This window comes from Piliocolobus tephrosceles, chromosome 13, assembly GCF_002776525.5.
Source record: "Piliocolobus tephrosceles isolate RC106 chromosome 13, ASM277652v3, whole genome shotgun sequence".
In the NCBI taxonomy this organism is placed as follows: domain Eukaryota; kingdom Metazoa; phylum Chordata; class Mammalia; order Primates; family Cercopithecidae; genus Piliocolobus; species Piliocolobus tephrosceles.
Window position 1 is genome coordinate 93,753,820 of NC_045446.1, and position 20,475 is coordinate 93,774,294.

At 39.3% G+C, this 20,475-nt stretch overlaps 1 protein-coding gene across 2 annotated transcripts in view; it reads right to left on the reverse strand.

Annotated features, from left to right (window-relative positions):
• Positions 1–810: 810 nt before the first annotated feature.
• Positions 811–20,475, reverse strand: part of PDGFD (platelet derived growth factor D) — a 248,163-nt gene continuing 228,498 nt past the window's right edge. For both annotated transcript variants that reach the window (XM_023208138.2, XM_023208137.2), the window contains exon 7: positions 811–3,427. In XM_023208138.2, coding sequence (XP_023063906.1) covers positions 3,302–3,427 — 126 coding nt within the window. In that variant the 3' untranslated portion in view covers positions 811–3,301. The remainder of the gene's footprint in view (positions 3,428–20,475) is intronic.

Here is a 20,475-nt window from a genome sequence, read left to right on the forward strand (position 1 = left end):
GTTATAGAAGTGTAGCTCCTAAACTGGTCTTCCTGAACTGGTAACACTGAATCACTACCTGGCTAGGGTGTCCACCCAGATGGGAAAAGGAGGTGGGGTGGACAAAAGGGAAATGAGGTTGTAATGTTGTTGACTTCAGGCCTCAAGGAAGAGAGGGCTGTGGATTTTCTTAGGTGAGGAACAATGTCAGAGGAGAATATAATTCATTAAAAGACTCATGGGGAAACAGTCAAATGAAGAGGCAACAAAGCAGCAACAAAACCAAACTCAAGTCTTGCCCCACCGTGCAGCTGCAGGACAAAGACAAAGCAGAAGCCTGTAGCTGGGGAACAAAGTGTTGTTCTCTCAAGCACTATAAAATGAAGCCTTCAGAAATCACTCAATCTTGTCATTCCAAACAGTTTGATGCATTTGTGAAAAAAAGTTGTCATTTTGTTTTTTTTTTGAAACAGAGTCTCGTTCTGTAGCCTGAGCTGGAGTGCAGTGATGTGATCTCGGCTCACTGCAACCTCTGCCTCCCTGGTTCAAGTGATTCTCCTGCCTCAGTCTCCTGAATAGCTGGGACTACAGGCACACGCTACCACAACTGGCTAATTTTTGTATTTTTAGTAGAGACAGGGTTCCGCCATGTTGGCCAGGATGGTCTCGATCTCCTTGTGATCCACTCACCTCAGCCTCCCAAAGTGCTAGGATTGCAGATGTGAGCCACCACACCTGGCCGGAAGTTTTTTCTTTTCTTTTCTTTTCTTTTTTTTTTTTTAGCAGTGTACACCTTTTAAAACTGCAATTGAGTACTAAATAATGGAGTAGTTTTGTTCCAAAGCAATATTTATTTTTCATGAAGATAAGAGGCATATTACATTTGCTATAGAAAATGCTATGAGAGGAAAAAGCTGCATGTTACCGATATGACAAAAAACATAAAAAACTCTACTTATGAAAGTGTTTTGCCCTATAAGAACACATTGAATAAAAGGCATTATTCCAGGTGAATGAGCCATGTGGAAATGTGGATTTATTAGGGTTTGTTTTGAAATGTAATTTGTACAGTGAGCTTTTTATTCCTTTGATGGCTATCAAATAGATTTATTGGCTACAGGTTAGAAGTGCAGTAGATAACAGGTAACCAAGGGAGAAGTTTTAATAAAACTCTCAGGAAAGTCAAAGAAAAGTGAGTGAATATGCCTGCTTACATTTCAGCTAATAAATAAAAAGTGCAGATAGGACTTTAACTGAAAACCTTGCTGGTTATTGCAGCCTGGAAGGTTTATTGAAAATTGGGTAGAACACTCTAATTTTTTATATTTACAGCTACAATGTGAGCTGTGCAGGTTAGAGTGATGTAACGTTCATTTTGACTTTGGTACAGGGAGCTGATGTTTTCACAGGAAACTTGCAAAGCAGTTATGAAGAGGAAGAACATTCTTAATTATTAGTGTCTGCCTGAGCTATTTCCGATTGTGTTCTGGGATTTTGGAGAATTGAACAATAGAGTATCTAATTTTACCACTCCCTCCTCAAGTGAAAACATCAGACTTTTAGGAAAGTTTTAGAAGGTACATCTTCAATAAGCAGAGATGTTTCATCTCAAATAACTGGGAAGAATTGCACTGCTTGAGAATAGTTGAACTTGGACCTGAGAGCACCATACTTAGAAATCTAAGTATATTTAGGTCACTCATCTGACACTAGGACTTCACCAGCCCTGTCACCCAAACTGGTAGTAGTTAGTAGGACCACAACTCACTGAAGAAATCTGCTTTCCTTTTAACTTTCAAGGCAATAAGAAAAATGTAGTCCCTGAGCTATCTGAATTTCGGTGTTTCTCTCTTAAGCCTCTTGCTTTGGAGAATGATGATGAATCATTTCCTACTCCTGGAGTTAGTCTCCTTTAAAACAGACACGAAGGAAGCAGAGAGAAAAAAATTACTCTAAATGCCATTAATCAATGTAAAACAGTTTTCTATTAAACAGTAGGAGAGCAGGGCCAAACTCGTGTTACCACAATTGACAATTGGCTTCTTAAAGCAAACTCCACAGATTAAGAACCAGAGCCCCTAAGACTGATTTTACTTGGTTCAGAAACAGGAAATCAGAGCAAGTATATGATTAGAAATTTACATTAATAAAATGTGATTTTTTTTATTGATACACAAAAGCTTTCAGGTTATAAATAATCTATGATGGCCTGCCAAACATAAAATGCCATTATAAATCCATGTCTATATTTCAAAAAGACAGGAACAAAAAAGCAAGATACATTAAATTAATTGGCATAGTTTGGAGAGTTCGAATCCATTATTAGATATGGATCCTATCAAATATTCCACCTAGTTTCCAGTTATGTCGATGTTTCAATGTTCACTTTTTAAGTTCTCAACTACCCGCATCTTTCAATGAACACCATCTGGAAAGGTTCATACAGAATCCCCATGCCATTCTTGAAAGGGTTTGCTTTTGTGGAGGGGTTTTGCAAAGAAAAACAATTCAAAATTCTGTTATAGCTTATACGTTGTCTCTTGTGGGATTATAATAAGAAACCTTCTAAGTAAGTTTTTGAGATAGGTGTTAAATGAATAAGCATGCCTCAGCAAAATGCATAAAAAACACAATGATTTAATTTCTAAAGCACTTATATTATTATGGCATGGTTTTGGAGACAGGTTATTATAGTCCACATAGGTAAGCATGTAGTGCTTCTCATGGAAAAAATGCTTAGGTATTGGCCTTTTCTCTGGAAACCATATATTTCCTTTTTTAATAATCAACTAGGATGTGTATGTAAGAAAGCCTCATCTTTTGATTTTTAATGTACGAGATGCCTTCTTTAAGAGAGCAAGAAGGCAAAATTTGTTTTGTGTTCCAAAATTTAAAAATAAATTTATCTCCTAAATTTTCTAAAGACATGTTTCATATATTTGACCATCCCTTATTTTGGCAAAGGATTTTAAGAGTCTAACTCAAACATATGTAAGCTCTGGTGTACCTGGTTATATATACTGAAAAAACCATTTGATCTATATACACATAGACATGAATATGTTTCTGTGCGTGTGTGTGTATATATAACTTCAAACACTATTATTAAATGCAATCCTATATTCTTAGGTATAGAAGTTGATGATATACCTTTCTACTTGCCATGGCATTAACAAAGCAAGGCTGAGACTCAGCAACCACTTGTGTTCATTACATTGCAGGCTAGTAGTAAGTTTGGTTGCTGGTAGGAAAAGGGTCTCTTATCTCACCCTCCTTAAACTAAAGGTTCTTTCAGGCTTAATGTAAGGATGTGCACATTCTCTTATCGAGGTGGCCTTGAGCTGCAGATACAATCGCATCGTTCATGGTGATCCAACTGGATGTCAACCAGAGCCATGGCCTTAGCTCTGCCCTTCCTCTTGATGTGGCCAGGCTCAAACTGTAATACCTAGGACAAGAAGCACATCTCCTGTTAGAAAGCCTTTGGAGTTCAACTCAGTCAGATGCCACTTACTTATTACCTTTTTGACAGCTAGTTCTTAGCCCTTTGAGAACCCAACAGAAGCTATGGGCTTGCTATTAGAATGCACCCATTGCTATTAGAATGTACACATTTTTACAAATAATTGACTCCCTGAAGTGGAGGAATCAATTGATCCCAGAGTAATGCCTAGCATTACCTATCTGAAGTACCCAGATGATTTCATGTGTCTTAGCAGGTATTTATTAATAGCTTTCTAAGGGCCTGCTTTGGGCCACGTGTGGTTCCAAATATTATCATAAAGATCCTTCTGACCAAGGCATGCGTTATAGATGAATACAATTCTTGAGCATATTATTAGCGTGGAGAGGAAAATGAATAAAATCATGAATACAATATGCTGGTATATCTAAATCTTTGGTTGAAGTAAAACATGTTGCCCTGGAGTTGCTGGCAAGATGGTTGAATAGGAAACAGCTCTGGTCTACAATTCCCAGCAAGATCAATGCAGAAGGTGGGTAATTTCTGCATTTCTAACTGAGGTACCTAGTTCATCTCATTGGGCTGGTTAGACATTGGGTACACCCCATGGAAGGTGAGCTGAAGCAGGGTGGGGTGTCATCTCACCTGGGAAGGGCAAGGGGTTGGGGGATCTCCCCCAGCCAAGGGAAGCCATGAGAGACTGTACCAGGAGGAATGGTGCACTCTAGTCCAGATACTGCACTTTTCCCATGATCTTTGCAACTGGCAAACCAGGATATTTCCTCCAGTGCCTATGCCACCAGGGCCCTGGGTTTCAAGCACAAAACTGGGCGGCTGTTTGGGCAGACACCGAGCTATCTGCAGCAGTTTATTTTTCACACCCCAGTGGTACCTGGAATGCCAGGAAGACAGAACCATTCACTCCCCTGGAAAGGGCCTGAAGTCACGGATCCAAGTGGTCTAGCTCTGCAGGTCCTACCCCCGTGGAGCCCAGCTAGCTAAGATCCACTGGCTTGAAATTCTCCTGCCAGCACAGCAGTCTAAGAGTGACCTGGGATACTCCAAGCTTGGTGAGGGGAAGGGCGTCCACCATTGCTGAGACTTGAGTAGGCGGTTTTACCCTCACAGTTTTGTGTAAACAAAGCTGCTGGGAAATTTGAATGGGGCGGAGCCCACCACAGCCCAGCAAGGCGGCTGTGGCCAAACTGCCTCTCTAGATTCCTCCTCTCTGGGTAGGTCATTTCTGAAAGGCAGCAGCCCCAGTCAGGGACTTAGAGATAAAACTCCCATGTCCCTGGGACAGAGAACCTGGGGGAAGGGGTGGCTGTAGGCGCAGCTTCAGCAGACTTAAATGTTCCTGCCTGGCGGCTCTGATGAGAGCAGCAGATCTCCCAGTGCAGCAGATCTCCCAGCACAGCATTCGAGCTCTGGTAAGGGACAGGCTGCTTCCTCAAGTGGGTCCCTGACCCCCGTTTATCCTGACTGGGAGACATCTCCCAGTAGGGGCCAATAGACACTTCATTCAGGAGAGCTGTGGCTGGCATCTGGTGGGTGCCCCTCTGGGACAAAGCTTCCAGAGGAAGGAACAGGCAGCAATCTTTGCTTTTCAGCAGCCTCTGCTGGTGATACCTGGGTAAACAGGGTCTAGAGTGGAGCTCCAGCAAACTCCAGCAGACCTGCTTCAGAGGGGCCTGTTAGAAGGAAAATTATCAAACAGAAAGGAATAGTATCAACATCAACAAAAAGGACGTCCACTCAGAGACCCCATCTGAAGGTCAACAACATCAAAGACCAAAGGTAAATAAACCCACAAAGATGGGGAGAAACCAGCGCAGAAACGCTGAAAATTCCAAAAACTAGAATGCCTCTTCTCAACCAAAGGATCACAACTCCTTGTCAGCAAGGGAACAAAACCAGATTGAGAATGAATTTGAGGAATTGACAGAAGTAGCCTTCAGAAGGTGGGTAATAACAAACTCCTCCGAGCTAAAGGAGCATGTTCTAATCCAACACAAGAAGCTAAGAATCTTGAAAAAAGGTTAGATGAATTGCTAACTAGAATAATCAGTGTAGAGAAGAACACAAATGACCTGATGGAGCTGAAAAACGCAGGACAAGAACTTCGTGAAGCATATACAAGCTTCAATAGCCAAATTGATCAAGCAGAAGAAAGGATATCAGTGATTAAAGATCAAATTAAAGAAACAAAGCGAGAAGACAAGATTACAGAAAAAAGAGTGAAAAGAAACAAACAAAGCCTCCAAGAAATATGGGACTATGTGAAAAGACCAAATCTACGTTTCATTGGTGTACCTCAAAGTGACGGGGAGAATGGACCAAGTTGGGAAGCACTCTTCAGGATATTATCCAGGAGAATTTCCCCAATCTAGCAAGGCAGGCCAACATTCAAATTCAGGAAATACAGAAACCACCACAAAGATACTCCTCGAGAAGAGCAACCCCAAGACACATAATTATGAGATTCACCAAAGTTGAAATGAAGGAAAAAATGTTAAGGGCAGCCAGAGAGAAAGGTCAGGTTACCCACAAAGGGAAGCTCATCAGACTAACAGCAGATCTCTTGGCAGAAACCCTACAAGCCAGAAGAGAGTGGGGGCCAATATTCCACATTCTTGAAAAGAATTTTCAACCCAGAATTTCATATCCAGCCAAACTAAGCTTCATAAGCAAAGGAGAAATAAAATCCTTTACAGAGAAGCAAATGCTGACAGATTTTGTCACCACCAGGCCTGCCTTACAAGAGCCCCTGAAGGAAGCACTAAACATGGAAAGGAACAACTGGTACCATCCACTGCAAAAACATCCCAAATTATAAAGACCATTGATGCTATGAAGAAACTGTATCACGTAACAGGCAAAATAACCAGCTAGCATCATAATGGCAGGATCAAATTCACACACAACATTAACCTTAAATGTAAATAGGCTAAATTCCCCAATTAAAAGACAGAGACTGGCAAATTGGATAAAAAGTCAAGATCCATCAGTGTGCTATATTCAGAAGACCCATCTCACATGCAAAGACACACATAGGCTCAAAATAAAGGGATGGAGCAAGATTTACCAAGTAAATGGAAAGCAAACAACAAAAAAAGCTGGGGTTGCAATCCTAGTCTCTGATAAAACAGACTTTAAACCGAAAAAGATCAAAAGAGACAAAGAAGGCCATTACATAATTGTAAAGGGATCAATGCAACATGAAGAGCTAACTATCCTAAATATACATGCACCCAATACAGGAGTACCCAGGTTCATAAAGCAAGTTCTTAGAGACCTACAAAGAGACTTAGACTCCCACACAATAATAGTGACAGTCTAAATAATAAACAGACATTTTAACACCCCACTGTCAATATTAGGCAGATCAATGAGACAGAAAATTAACAAGGATATCCAGGAGGTGAACTCATCTGTGAACCAAGCGGACCTAATAGATATCTACAGAACTTTCCACCCCAAATCAACAGAATATATATTCTTCTCAGTACCACATCACACTTATTTTAAAATTGACCACATAATTGTAAGTAAAACACTTCTCAGCAAATGCAAAAGAATGGAAATCACAACAAACAGTCTCTCAGACTACAGTGCAATCAATCTAGAACTCAGAATTAAGAAACTCACTCAAAACTGCAAACTAATGGAAACAGAACAACCTGCTCCTGAATGACTACTGGGTAAATAACAAAATGAAGGCAAAAATAAAGATGTTCTTTGAAACCAACGAGAACAAAGATACAACCTACCAGAATCTCTGGGGGTATATTTAAAGCAGCATGTAGAGGGAAATTTATAGCACTAGATACCCACAAGAGAAAGCAGGAAATACCTAAAATCAACAACCTAACATCACAATTAAAAGAACTAGAGAAGCAAGAGCAAACACATTCAAAAGCTAGCAGAAGATAAGAAATTACTAAGATCAGAGCAGAACTGAAGGAGATAGAGACACAAAAAACCCTTTAAAGAAATCAGTGAATCCAGGAGCTGGTTTTTTGAAAAGATCAACAAAATAGATATACTGCTAGCCAGACTAATAAAGAAGGAAAGAGACAAGAATCAAATAGATGCAATAAAGAATGAAAAAGGGGATATCACCACTGATTCCATAGTAATACAAACCATCATCAGAGAACACTATAAACATCTCTATGCAAATGAACTAGAAAATCTAGAAGAAATGGATAAATTCCTAGACACATATGTCAACTGTATAGACCTTGGGGGACTGAACAAAAGGGGGCAAATGCAGGAATAAAAGACAAATACAAAAGAATATGTTTGGAAGTAGGGGTCGGGGGCACCTTGCCTCTAGTGGACAAGGGCCCTGAGCTTTACACAGCCCTCTGTATTTATTAGGCAAAAGAGATAGCAAGAAGGTGGGGTAGAAGAAGAGGTCAGCTGCTGGGTCCAGAGTAGGTGTGCAAGACTGCATTCCACAAACAATAGGCTCTAGATGTCCCAGCAGATAACCTCAAGGAGCCAGTGCCAGGGAGTGATGGCCCTCAGTAAACCTTCTAGGACAGGCACAGAAGTAAGTTTGCCCACATTCTGTATTTATGATAAACAGTTTGCTGTTTGATCAAGTAGCCTCCAGTGGAATGCTTAGTTGGTCACGATCGCTTTGGCCTTTTTGGCTCCTAACACACATACACCCTCTCAAGACTAAACCAGGAAGAAGTCAAATCCCTGAATAGACCAATAACAAGTTCTAAAATTGAGGCAGTAATTGACAGCCTACCAACCAAAAACGTCCAGGACCAGACAGATTCACAGCTGAATTCTACCTGAGGTATAAAGAGGAGCTGCTGCCATTCCTTTTGAAACTATTCCAGACAACAGAAAAAGAGGGAATCCTCCCTAACTCATTTTATGAGGCCAGCATCATCCTGATACCAAAACCTGGCAGAGACACAACAAAAAAAAGAAAATTTCAGGCCAATATCCCTGATGAACATCGATGTGAAAATCCTCAATAAAATACTGGCAAATAAAATCCAGCAGCATATCAAAAAATTTATCTACCATGATCAAGTTGGCTTCATCCCTGAGATGCAAGGCTGGTTCAAAATACGCGGATCAATAAATGTAATCCGTCACATAAATAGAATCAATGACAAAAACCACATGGTTATCTCAATAGATGCAGAAAAGGCCTTTGTCAAAATTCAACAGCCCTTCATGCTAAAAACTCTCCATAAACTAGGTATCGATGGAACGTATCTCAAAATAATAAGAGCTATTTCTGACAAACCCACAACCAATATCATACTGAATGGGCAAAAACTGGAAGCATTCCCTTTGAAAACTGGCACAAGGCAAGGATGCCCTCTTTCCCCACTCCTATTCAACATAGTATTGGAAGTTCCGGCCAGGGCAATCAGGCAAGAGAAAGAAATAAAGCGTATTCAAATAGGAATAGAGGAAGTCAAATTGTCTCTGTTTGCAGATGACATGATTGTATATTTAGAAAACCCCATTGTCTCAACCCAAAAACTCATTAAGCTGATAAGCAACTTCAGCAAAGTCTCAGGATACAAAATCAAAGTGCAAAAAATCACAAGCATTCCTATATACCAATAATAGACAAACAGAGAGCCAAATCATGAGTGAACTCTCATTCACGACTGCTACAAAGAGAATAAAATACCTAGGAATAAAACTTACAAGGGATGTGCAGGAACTCTTCAAGGAGAACTACAAACCACTGCTGAAGGAAATAAGAGAGGACACAAACAAATGAAAAAACATTCCATGCTCATGGATAGTAAGAATCATGAAAATGGCCATACTGCCCAAAGTAATTTGTAAATTCAGTGTTACCCTCATCAAGCTACCATTGACTTTCTTCAAAGAATTGGAAAAAGCTACTTTAAATTTCATATGGAACCAAAAAGAGCCCACATAGCCAAGACAATCCTAAGCAAAAAGAACAAAGCTGGAGGCATCATGCTACCTGACTTAAAAGTATACTATAAGGCTACAGTAATCAAAACTGCATGGTACTGGTACCAAAACAGATATATAGACCAATGGAACAGAACAGAGGCCTCAGAAATAACACCACACACCTACATCCATCTGATCTTTGACAAACCTGACAAAAACAAGCAATGGAAAAAGGATCCCCTATTTAATAACTGGTGTTGGGAAAACTGGCTAGCTGTATGCAGAAAGCTGAAACTGTATCCCTTCCTTACACCTTATACAAAAGTTAACTCAAGATGAATTAAAGACTTAAATGTAAGACCTAAAACCATAAAAACCCAGAAAAAAAACCTAGGCAATACAATTCAGGACATAGGAATAGGCAAAGACTTCATGACTAAAACATCAAAAGCAATGGCAACAAAAGTCAAAATAGACAAATGGGACCTGATTAAAGAGCCTCTGCACAGCAAAAGAAACTATCATCAGAGTGAACAGGTAACCTGCAGAATGGGAGAAAATTTTTGCAGTCTGTCCTTCTGGCCAAGGGCTAATATCCAGAATCTACAAAGAACTTAAATTTACAGGAAAAAAACAACCCCATCAAAATGTGGGCAAAGGATATGAGCAGACACTTCTCAAAAGAAGACATTTATGCAGCCAAGAAACACATGAAAAAAACCTCATCATCACTGGTCATTAGAGAAATGCAAAGCAAAACCACAGTGACATATCATCTCATGCTAGTTAGAATGGTGATCACTAAAAGGTCAGGAAACAACAGATACTGGAGACGATGTGGAGAAATAGGAATGCCTTTCCACTGCTGGTGGGAGTGTAAATTAGTTCAACCATTGTGGAAGACAGTTTGGTGATTCCTCAAGGATCTAGAACCAGAAATACCATTTGACCCAGCAATCCCATTACTGGGTATATACTCAAAGGAATATAAATCATTCTGCTATAAAGACACATGCACACATACGTTTACTGTGGCACTGTTCACAGTAGCAAAGACTTGGAACCAACCCAAACGCCCATCAATGATAGATTGGATAAAGAAAATGTGACATATATACACCATGAAATACTATGCAGCCATAAAAAGCATGAGTTTATGTCCTTTGCAGAGACATAGATAAAGCTGGAAATTATCATTCCCAGCAAACTGACACAGGAACAGAAAACCAAACACCACATGTTCTCACTTGTAAGTGGGAGTTGAACAATGAGAACACATGGCCACAGGGAGGGGAACATCACACACCAGGGCCTGTTGAGGGGTGCAGGACTGGGGAAGGGATAGCATTAGGAGAAATACCTAATGTAGATGACTGGTTGATGGGTGTAGCAAACCACCATGGTATGTGTATACCTATGTAACAAACCTGCATGTTCTGCACATGCATCCCAAAACTTAAGTATTAAAAAAACAAACAAAAAAAACACATGTTGCCCTGATGAAGGTCATTAGTGGCCATAAATAAGTAAAATCTGTTTTATGTTTTTATATATTTGTTAACATAATATCCTTTACAATTTAAAACAAATCAGGTTCCACTAAAATCATTGTATATTAATACCTGTGTATCAATACAGCATTTCATAAATCAATAAGTATATCATTAATTTTTAAATTTCTAAGTTTAAACATAATTTCTTAAATTAGTACTTTAAATAGAAGCCAACCCTTCTTTCCTTCAGTGGCCTTCATTTAGTGAAACATTAGCTATTAAATAGACATATACTTGGTAAAATTCCATACTTGTTTTCTAATATACTACATGTTCAGATTAATATATTCTTTACTTTATGTTCTTAGATCCCTGTTAGCCTTTATTTTTGATTTTGTCCTATTTTCCTTTTAGATTCTAAACTTGGTCATGGCACCATCAAACAATTCTGTAGCATTTTACAGTTTTTGATAATTTGCACAGGCATTATTTTTTTTCTTTTTACCCTCAGACAAGTCTTTCACGTAGTGGAAAAGGTATCATTATGTCCACTTTATACTGAGATTCTAAAGGAGGATAAGTACCTTGTCCAGGGTCTTCCCCCGACTTGGACCTGGGACCAGGACCTGGGATCAGGACATTTAGGCTCCTAGCATATTCTGACTTGAGGCCTCTCTAACATGCCTTCACTTTACTTTTGTGTCTCAAGGGTGTGTCTGGTTCTCCATGTGAACGGGCAGGGAGACCTGTGATGCTTTGTCTGAACTTTTGTCCTAGGTGAAGGTTAGATGCCTAGAGTCCCCTGCACTCATGCATCACGGTCTGCACAATCCTTTCATCTAAATGATAGTAATTTCATCTAAAAGAAAGAAATTTTGCCGTGCTGTTCCACAGACGGTGCAGTGAGGCAGAGAATAAATCACTGCATTCGTTTAATGTTCAATCAAGTTAGGACACTCTGCTGATGCAGAATGGAAGATGGAGATCTGTTTGTAGCAAAACTTCAAAAGGCTTGTGAGTACAAAGTTGGCAGGGGGTGGAGGAAGGAATACCCTAAGAAAGTTCTTTAGGGAGACAAAGTGTCAGAAATTTTGATATTGGTAAAGCTAGTCCAAAGGCCAGTTTTGAGAGTTGATTCTATTATCATCTTCCCTTGCAATTCTATTGCACTTACAATAGGTGCCTTGGAAGGGGTTGGGGTTTGGATTCCCATAGCTTTGCCAAGAACTTCTCCAACATGAATTAGCTGCTATTTTCCAAGACTATCTGGCCTGTAAAAGAGATTTGAGAACTAGGGGATGCAGGAGAGGGAAATTATTCCTAAGAAGCTGAGCATATGATAAATATTCCTTGTTCAAAGACTGTTTTGTTATCAAGGCCTAATAATTGGTGATGACTGGCCCCTGTAAAATCACAGCTCTGTTGATTTGCTTTCTCATTTGATGGCAAACAAAAGTGTGTGCTTTGGGATGAAAGCAAGTGCCTGGGCAGTTTTTCTAACTGGTCTTCTGATTGTTCAGGGATTTTCTCTGTGTTTTATATTAAGCAACGTGGGCACGGTGTATGTGTGTTTTGCTGATAAGAAGAGAAGAATGAATTGGCAGATACTTTTTCCCAGACAAGACAGGAAAGCACTATTTGAACAAAGTGCAAATTGGACTGCCTTACTGGATGATCACAGCACTGATGTTCAAAGCTTTCAGATCATGTAATAGTCTTAGGTTCAGGTACACAGCACTGAAAGGAGGAAGAAAGCAAGGCTGATTTGAGGGCATGTAGAAAAATGAAAAGCCTTGATCTGAGAAAGCAAACTGGCTGGTTGTAGGTTATCTGGTCACCTTTAAAGGGAAGGAGCACTGAATTAATTATAGTTGCTGAATAGGTACCTTGTTAATAGGTACCTTCACACAGCACTTCCTTATTTTCTGACCTATGATTCACAGCTGCAAGCACACAACCGGAAATAACAAATCCACTGGGGGGCAATCAGCTGTTTCTTAACACCTATGGGTGCAAATGGGGATCTTGACTCCTCTCCATCATGGAAAACCACACAAAGCCAGGGAAACTTGACGTCTACTAAATGGAGTGTGACTGAGCCAATTGGTGGGTTTCATACCACCGTACAAAATCAAAGATGCTCAGATTTGCAAATTACCTCATCACAAAAGATACTTAACTACAGTTACTCACCTTGTTGCCAATAAGCCTCTGAATAAATCTTCACCATAAAGCTATTTATACTAATAAAACAATACCAGGCAGAAAAGCTATCTCCTGAGTCAGGTTCTTTATATTGGGAATATAAAAAAAGGCTGTTAAGGCCTTGTAACAGTTCTCAAATTAATGGCTGACACAGGAACACAAGTACATATTTCAGGACAAATGCATTATATAAACCCAAATCGTTAAGAGTTTAAGATTCTTCCTTTTTCTTTTTTTTTTTTTTTGAGATGGAGTTTCACTCTTCTTGCCCAGGCTAGAGTGCAATGGTGTGATCCCGGCTCACTGCACTCTCCACCTCCCAGGTTCAAGTGATTCTCCTGCCTCAGCCTCCCAAGTAGCCGGGATTACAGGCACGTGCCACCATGGCCGGCTAATTTTTGTATTTATAGTAGAGATGGGGTTTCGCCATGTTGACCAGGCTGGTCTTGAACTCCTGACCTCAGGTGATCCACCTGCCTCAGTCTCCCAAAATGCTGGGATTACAGAGCATGAGCCACTGCGCCCGGCCGCTTCCTGATTTCTAAAGCAGGCTGTATTCAGCACACACAGTTTCTTAAGGAAAAAAAAAAGCTTCTCTTTTGACCTCTTTCATGCTTATAGCCTTTATAAAAAATGTACACAAAGTCAATATTTTTAAGGGATGCTAGTGAATTATTCTGAAATCTAAGTGACTACAAGCAAAAATATCTTGAGAAGGGATAACATATTATTTTCTCCCTGAGTAATTACTCAACCTGCAGGCAATAATCACAGCAGTGGCTGGCACTGTAACAGAAGGATGGATATCAAGTCCCAAGACATAGTACTCAGATAAAAAGACATAAATGACAAACAGCTCAACACTATTATACTAAGAAGTTAAGCTTGAAGGTGACAAAAAGCTGGGTTATAGTGGGGTTTATAACATGCTCATGAATTTTGAAAATGCAATCATGGCATCTGTGCACACTTACTTCAAACAGACGCTTTCTGTGAGACTCTAGGGTTACTATGAGGTGTACTCAGTTGCAGTTTTAACTTTACAGAACTAAATAGTTAAATGATTTTGACAGCACGTTAGAGGATTAATGACTACATGTTCAGCCTACCCATTGCGGAAAACATAATGGAAAGCCTGGCTGAGCACTACATTTCAGAGAATGGCATTAGCATTGGGTATCATTCATGACACAGATGGGCCTTGTCTGCTTGGGGAGTACCTTGCCTCATGTGGCAAGTTTGCCGCTTTGGGAGGAAGGCCTGATGTGAAGCTAGATTGAGAAGTGAGAGGGTGTGCACAGTTTGTAATACTTAAACAAGGAGTTCACTAACTTGTAAGTGAGTCATCAGGGAAGAAATGTAATCAGAACCGAGAAAGCCAGACTAGGCTCTTATTTAATTCCACCCACATCTGTCTTGTACTTTATCGTCTTCAGATGCCTTCCTTCACCCAGTATCCCCAGGTGGTAAGAAGCGCAGGTGGTATCATTGCCATTGTCAAGATGAGTGAATTAACTTTTTTATAAGCAGTCTATAAACATTTACTGTTCCAGATCATATCTTTATTCTTTTTGCATTTACCTAGCATTTCAACCACCAATTTCTTTTTATTCCTTACACAATTTCAGTAAGATAAGATTTCGGGGGCAGGATAAAGGGTAACAACAGATAATAAATATGATGTAATTTCAGGTTTGCCTGGGAACTCAAAATTGTAGGTTATTATGGGGATTGAGTGAGGAAACCTGAGGCCCTGGAAGTTTTAAGTGGCTGGTCCTCAGTTGCCCCTCCACATGGCAAAGCTGGAACCGGAATCCACATCTTTTCTAGTCCTGCAATTTTTCTGCTCTATTGCCCTCTCTTGGTAGGAAGACACCACAGATCATGAGGCCTCACTCAAAGGTGGAGAAAGGACAAGAGGCAGAGAGACTCCACAAGTTCTAGCTATGTGGTTTCCAAAAAAAAATAGAAAAGAGATTTTCTTGACTTTTGTTATGGTTGGGTATAATCATGACCCAAAAACTCCCTCCCTATTGCTAGAGAATGAAAACTCCTTGCACAAAATTTATTTTCTGTTCCTTTGGTCTCAATTTGAAAATTTAGGTAATTTTTTTTTCAATAACAGATGTTTCAAACATGTAAAAACAAAGTACTATTCTTTTTACCTCAAGTCTGAAGGTCAACGGTATATTACTCTAACCTCATGCTTCATGTATAAATACAGATGCTCCTTGACTTATGATGGGGCTATATCCTGGTAAACCCACTGGATGTTAAAATACCTTAAGTTGAAAATGCACTAATAACCCCCATAAACCCACTGAAAGATTAAAAAAAATCTAAATCTAACCATCGTTAAGTTGAGGATAATCTTTACCTATTTATTGATACATCTCCTAACTCTTAAACTGTGATAAAATGCAAATGTTTAATACAAAATTCTACCTTAAAATAAGAAAAAGTCATTTTTTTCATTTTGTCCAGATATGTAAATGATTCTAGATGCTATAAATGTGTCAGAATCAGAGATGGGTCTAGGCTTATGCCATTCAATAAGGTAGTCATGGCCTTGTGTGGTGATATAAATTTCTATTAGTTAAAACTAAATGAAATTAAACATTTAGTTTCTATTTGTGCTACACACATTTCAAGTGTCTAATAGCCACATGTTGCTAGTGACTACCATATGGAGCAGTGCAAATACAGGTTATTCCTATCACTGCCTAAAGTTCTATTAGATAGTGCAGGTGGTTATGTCAAGAATCCTGACAAAATTATGAGAGGAAGAACAGAGAAAATTAACATCTATCTTTATCTCTCTGATGCTTCCTATGTTTTTGGCTGTTGACTAAATGGATACAGCCAGGGCACCAAATCATGAAAAACAGTGAGTATTAATTTAATAGGTCACTATATTTTTAGGGAATATCCTGTTCCTTCATTATACAGTATCAAGAGAAGAGAACTGAAATAATAGTTTCTTCTAATTGTCTACACAATATGTTTTTCTGGAATCCTCCATTGAACATAAATCTTGACCCAAAGTATCCTTTATATCCTATGATGGGGTTCAGGACACTGTACTCCCAAATGTTTTAAGCTGAAGGAATTTGAGAAAACAGGAAAAGCACAAAGATCACTCTGACCTTCCCCTCACCCTCCATCCTGAAGGAGGTCATAAAACCTAGGATTTTCTGACCTTCCCATGTAGCAAGTCATAAGACCCTCATGTGAGAGGTGCCCCTGTTATACCCAGAATAAGAAGAATTCCCCCCGCCTTTTTGTTTGAGATGATGTCTCACTCTGTCACACAGGCTAGAGTACAGCTGCATGATCATGACTTGCTGCAACCTTGAATTCCTGAGCTCAAGCAATTCTCCTACCTCAGCCTCCCAAGTAGCTCAGACCACAGACACATCCTCCACACTTGGCTACTTAAAAATAATTCCTTTATTTATTTATTATTTATTTATTTTTTGTAGAGATGGGGGGTCTCGCTATGTTGACCTAGTCAATCTTGAACTCGTAGCCTCAAGGGATCATCCCACCTTGGCCTCTCAAAGTGCTGAGATTACAGGCATGAGCCACTGCTCCTGGCCTAAGAATCCTTATCTCCAAAGACAAAGGTAGAACAAAGAAGAATCTGAACAAACAGGCCTTGCTAATTTTCACCAGTTCGTTACCATTAGATCATACTCTGCCCTATCATATTTCTCCACAACTATCCACACTTTATCAAACTTACTGTAAAAAATTATCAGGTTGAACTGCTTTTTTTGGGTCTTTATTTCCTTACCAAGGCCTCTGTGTCATGTAAAACATATTCAATAAATGAGTATCCTTTTCCTTTGTTATCCTGTCTTTTGTTATAGTGGCCTCAGCCATGAACCTAGGAAGGGTAGAAGAAAAGGCATTTTTCCTACGCTATATCTAGTATATTCCAAGAAGCATTGAATGATTATAAAGAAAGAGGAAAAATACTTCAACAGGGTACCTACAAACTTTCGAGAGCAAGAAATAATAAAGATAGTCACATTTTACTGCACAGTGAAAACTGCTCAAAACCCTACAGGAGAACTAATATGACCTGTGAAAAAAACCAATGATATTAGCTTCATTAGGAGCTTTCCAGTTTCCCAGATTTAAATTCCTTAAGGTTGAGCACTGAAATATTTGTGGAGAATCACACAAGCCTGTTATGTGACAAGGTCTCATTACCCCCTTAAGGGTGCTCACCTTTCACAGAAACTCATTTCACATCTCATCAGTTGCAACCATGAGCTGGGGAAACTGGTTTCTCATTTCTCAGAGGTAAGAATACAGACACAGAACTCAGAATAAAGGACTAGAATTTTTCCCTAATGAGACTAGGCTCAAGCAACCCCCACTTCTGGAAATGGAACAAGCCTTTTGCTGTTTCCCACAGGGCACCTGGCAGTGATAATTGTGACACATCTCAAAGGTATTTCAGGAGTCTCAGGGGCATATGACAGAAGTGTTTGTTCCAGGTAAGCAGTTACCGGCTGGTGATGGATGTTTATTTTTCCTTTTGTCCAGCACTTGGCAGAGTGATTTTATAGAGCTCTGCAGAGTTCTAGAAGTAAAAATACTAGGACACATGTCTTAAAGAGATGCTTTAGATACAGTTTCAAAGGATGCCAACGTTTCAAACCCACACATGCTACTGAACAAAGAGATCAAGAGTTTTCCCCTCTACACATTAACTGAGAACAGAAATTTGCAAGTAATGGTTATTGTGTGGAGAGACAAGAAAGGAACTAAGAGGAGGAGGGTAGCCAGGCCTTCAGTGTTCTTCAGAATTAGGTGGCTGGGAGGCAAGGGTCTTTGGGGGTCTATGGTTCACTCTGCTGTTCCCACAATAAGTAATTTTTAAAATCAAGCTAAAACTTCTATCTGAGCATAGAGTCAAGATAAAAATAAAGCACTCCACAAATACATCAAAGTCCTGACCTCGAATGTTCTTCCTCACAGTTACTACTAGGTAGAGACCTTGTCACTTCCTAGATTATTTTAACTACAACCTGATTACTGCATTCTGCATTTATCCTCGGGGTATGACTAAAGGTTATAAAATTCAGGTTCTTAGAAGTGAAGGACAACATCCAATCTCGAGTTCATCAGTTCATACAAAAATAAAACACAATGAACACAGATGATAGCATTCTCTAGATATGAGAACATTTTTTTTCCTTTGAAAACAGTGGGGTGGAGTAAGCAATTCTTATGACTAAGAAAATATGTTCCATGTAGGTCTGAAATAATGGTTCCCTGTCTGACGTAAGTACGGTCATGGTGGCACAATTTCCTACATTTTCTGAGTTGAAAATATCAATTATTACATACTAATTTTTGTTTAATCCAGAAGTTACCACCTAACTTATCAAAAATCAAAACCAAAACAACAACAATACCAGAAAAACCTCCAAGAAACAGTTTTACAAAGCTGGAGATGTTGTTTAGAGAGAACTACCCATTCCTTTGTTGTGGTGGACACTTTTTAAAAATTATTATTGTACTTTAAGTTGGGGGATACATGTGCAGAACGTGCAGGCTTGTTACATAGGTATACACGTGCCATGGCGGTTTGCTGCACCCATCAACCTGTCACCTACCTTAGATGTTTCTCCCCCAACCCCCAACTCACCAACAGCTCCCGCTGTGTGATGTTCCCTTCCCTGTGTCCCTGTGTTCAACTCTCACTTATGAGTGAGAACATGTGGTGTTTGGTTCTCTGTTCCCGTGTTAGTTTGCTGAGAATGATGGTTTCCAACTTCATCTGTGTCTCTGCAAAGGACATGAACTCATCCTTTTATATGGCTGCCAAGTATTCCACGGTGTATATGTGCCACATTTTCTTTATCCAGTCTATCATTGATGGACATTTGGGTTGGTTCCAACTCTTTGCTATTGTGAATAGTGTGAATACTGCTACAATAAACATATGTGTGCATGTGCCTTTATAGCGGAACGATTTATAATCCTTTGGGTATATACCCAGTAATGGGATTGCTGTGGACACTGATGGAGAGCAACTCAAACAATAATTCCTAACAATAATGTTTGCTTCATATTTTAGCTTATATTTTAAAACATATTTCTGCATGATGTTTAACATCTTGCAAAATATATTTCATATGCATTATTTTATTTGGCCCTAAGAGCAACTCTGGAAGGGCTTATCTGATATATTAATTTCTCAGTCCCATTTCACATATGTGAAAACTGAGTCTAAACTTTAGTGACTTGCATGTGTTCCCACAATAATAAAGTAATTAGAGCTGCCACATATGTCATAGAACAGCTCTAACTCCTCTTCAGTCTACTCTCTCTCTCCATATATAAATATATATTTATATGTATATATTTATAATTTTTTTTTTGAGATATTTCTCTCTTTCACCCAGACTGGAGTGCAGTGGCACAATCTCAGCACACTGCAACCTCTGCTTCCTGGGTTCAAGTGATTCTCCTGCCTCAGCCTCCTGAGCAGCTGGGATTACAGGTGTCTGCCACCATGCCTGGCTAATTTTTGTATTTTTAGTAGAGAATGGGGTTTCGCCGTGTTGGCCAGTCTGGTCTTGAACTCCTGACCTCAGGTGATCCACCCACTTCGGCCTCCCAAAGTGTTAGGATTACAGGCGTGAGCCACTGCACCCGGCCTATATTTTATACTGTAAAGTGCTATATATTTCTAATGATAAGAAAAAACATAGACCCTGGAACTGGTGGATTGGAGCTGGAGTCCTGGCTCTGTGATTTACTGACAAGGCCATGCTGGCCAACTTACTGATCCTCCTAGGGCTCAGTTTACTCACCTATAAAAAAAGAATAAAAATAGTAACATTTTTACAATACTATTGATGGGGTGCTAAATGAGCTAATGATTACTTACAATAGTGTTTGTCAAGCAATAAATGCCATTATTACTATTATTAAGGTTATTGCGCTCTTTAGGTTTTTGTTCCTCCTATATTCTTATATTTACTTTTGTTTATTTTTGCATAATCCAAGAGCTGATTCCCTGAGTAGCACTTAATAATAGTTAGAATAAACAGAGCATTTCCAGTTGAAACATACTTCATATTTAAAAAATAAAAAGATCTTTGACAATTTATATTTTGCTATCTTTATTGTGCCAAACTTATTAAATGACATAATTGAATTAAGGTTTTGCTTATTAGATATTGCAGTCATATCCTGTAAATGAATAACATCGTATTTCTTTTTCTTTTCTGTCTTTCTGCAAGGAGGTCAAGTAAGTATTCTAAAGTTACTATATCACATATTTGATTATATATTCTAACAAGGTTGTTGTTGATCCACATGGTGTATTGTTCAAATTAGAATAAACAGTGACTTCATCAGGATGGGATTAACCTGTCATCAGGGCACTTGGCTTGG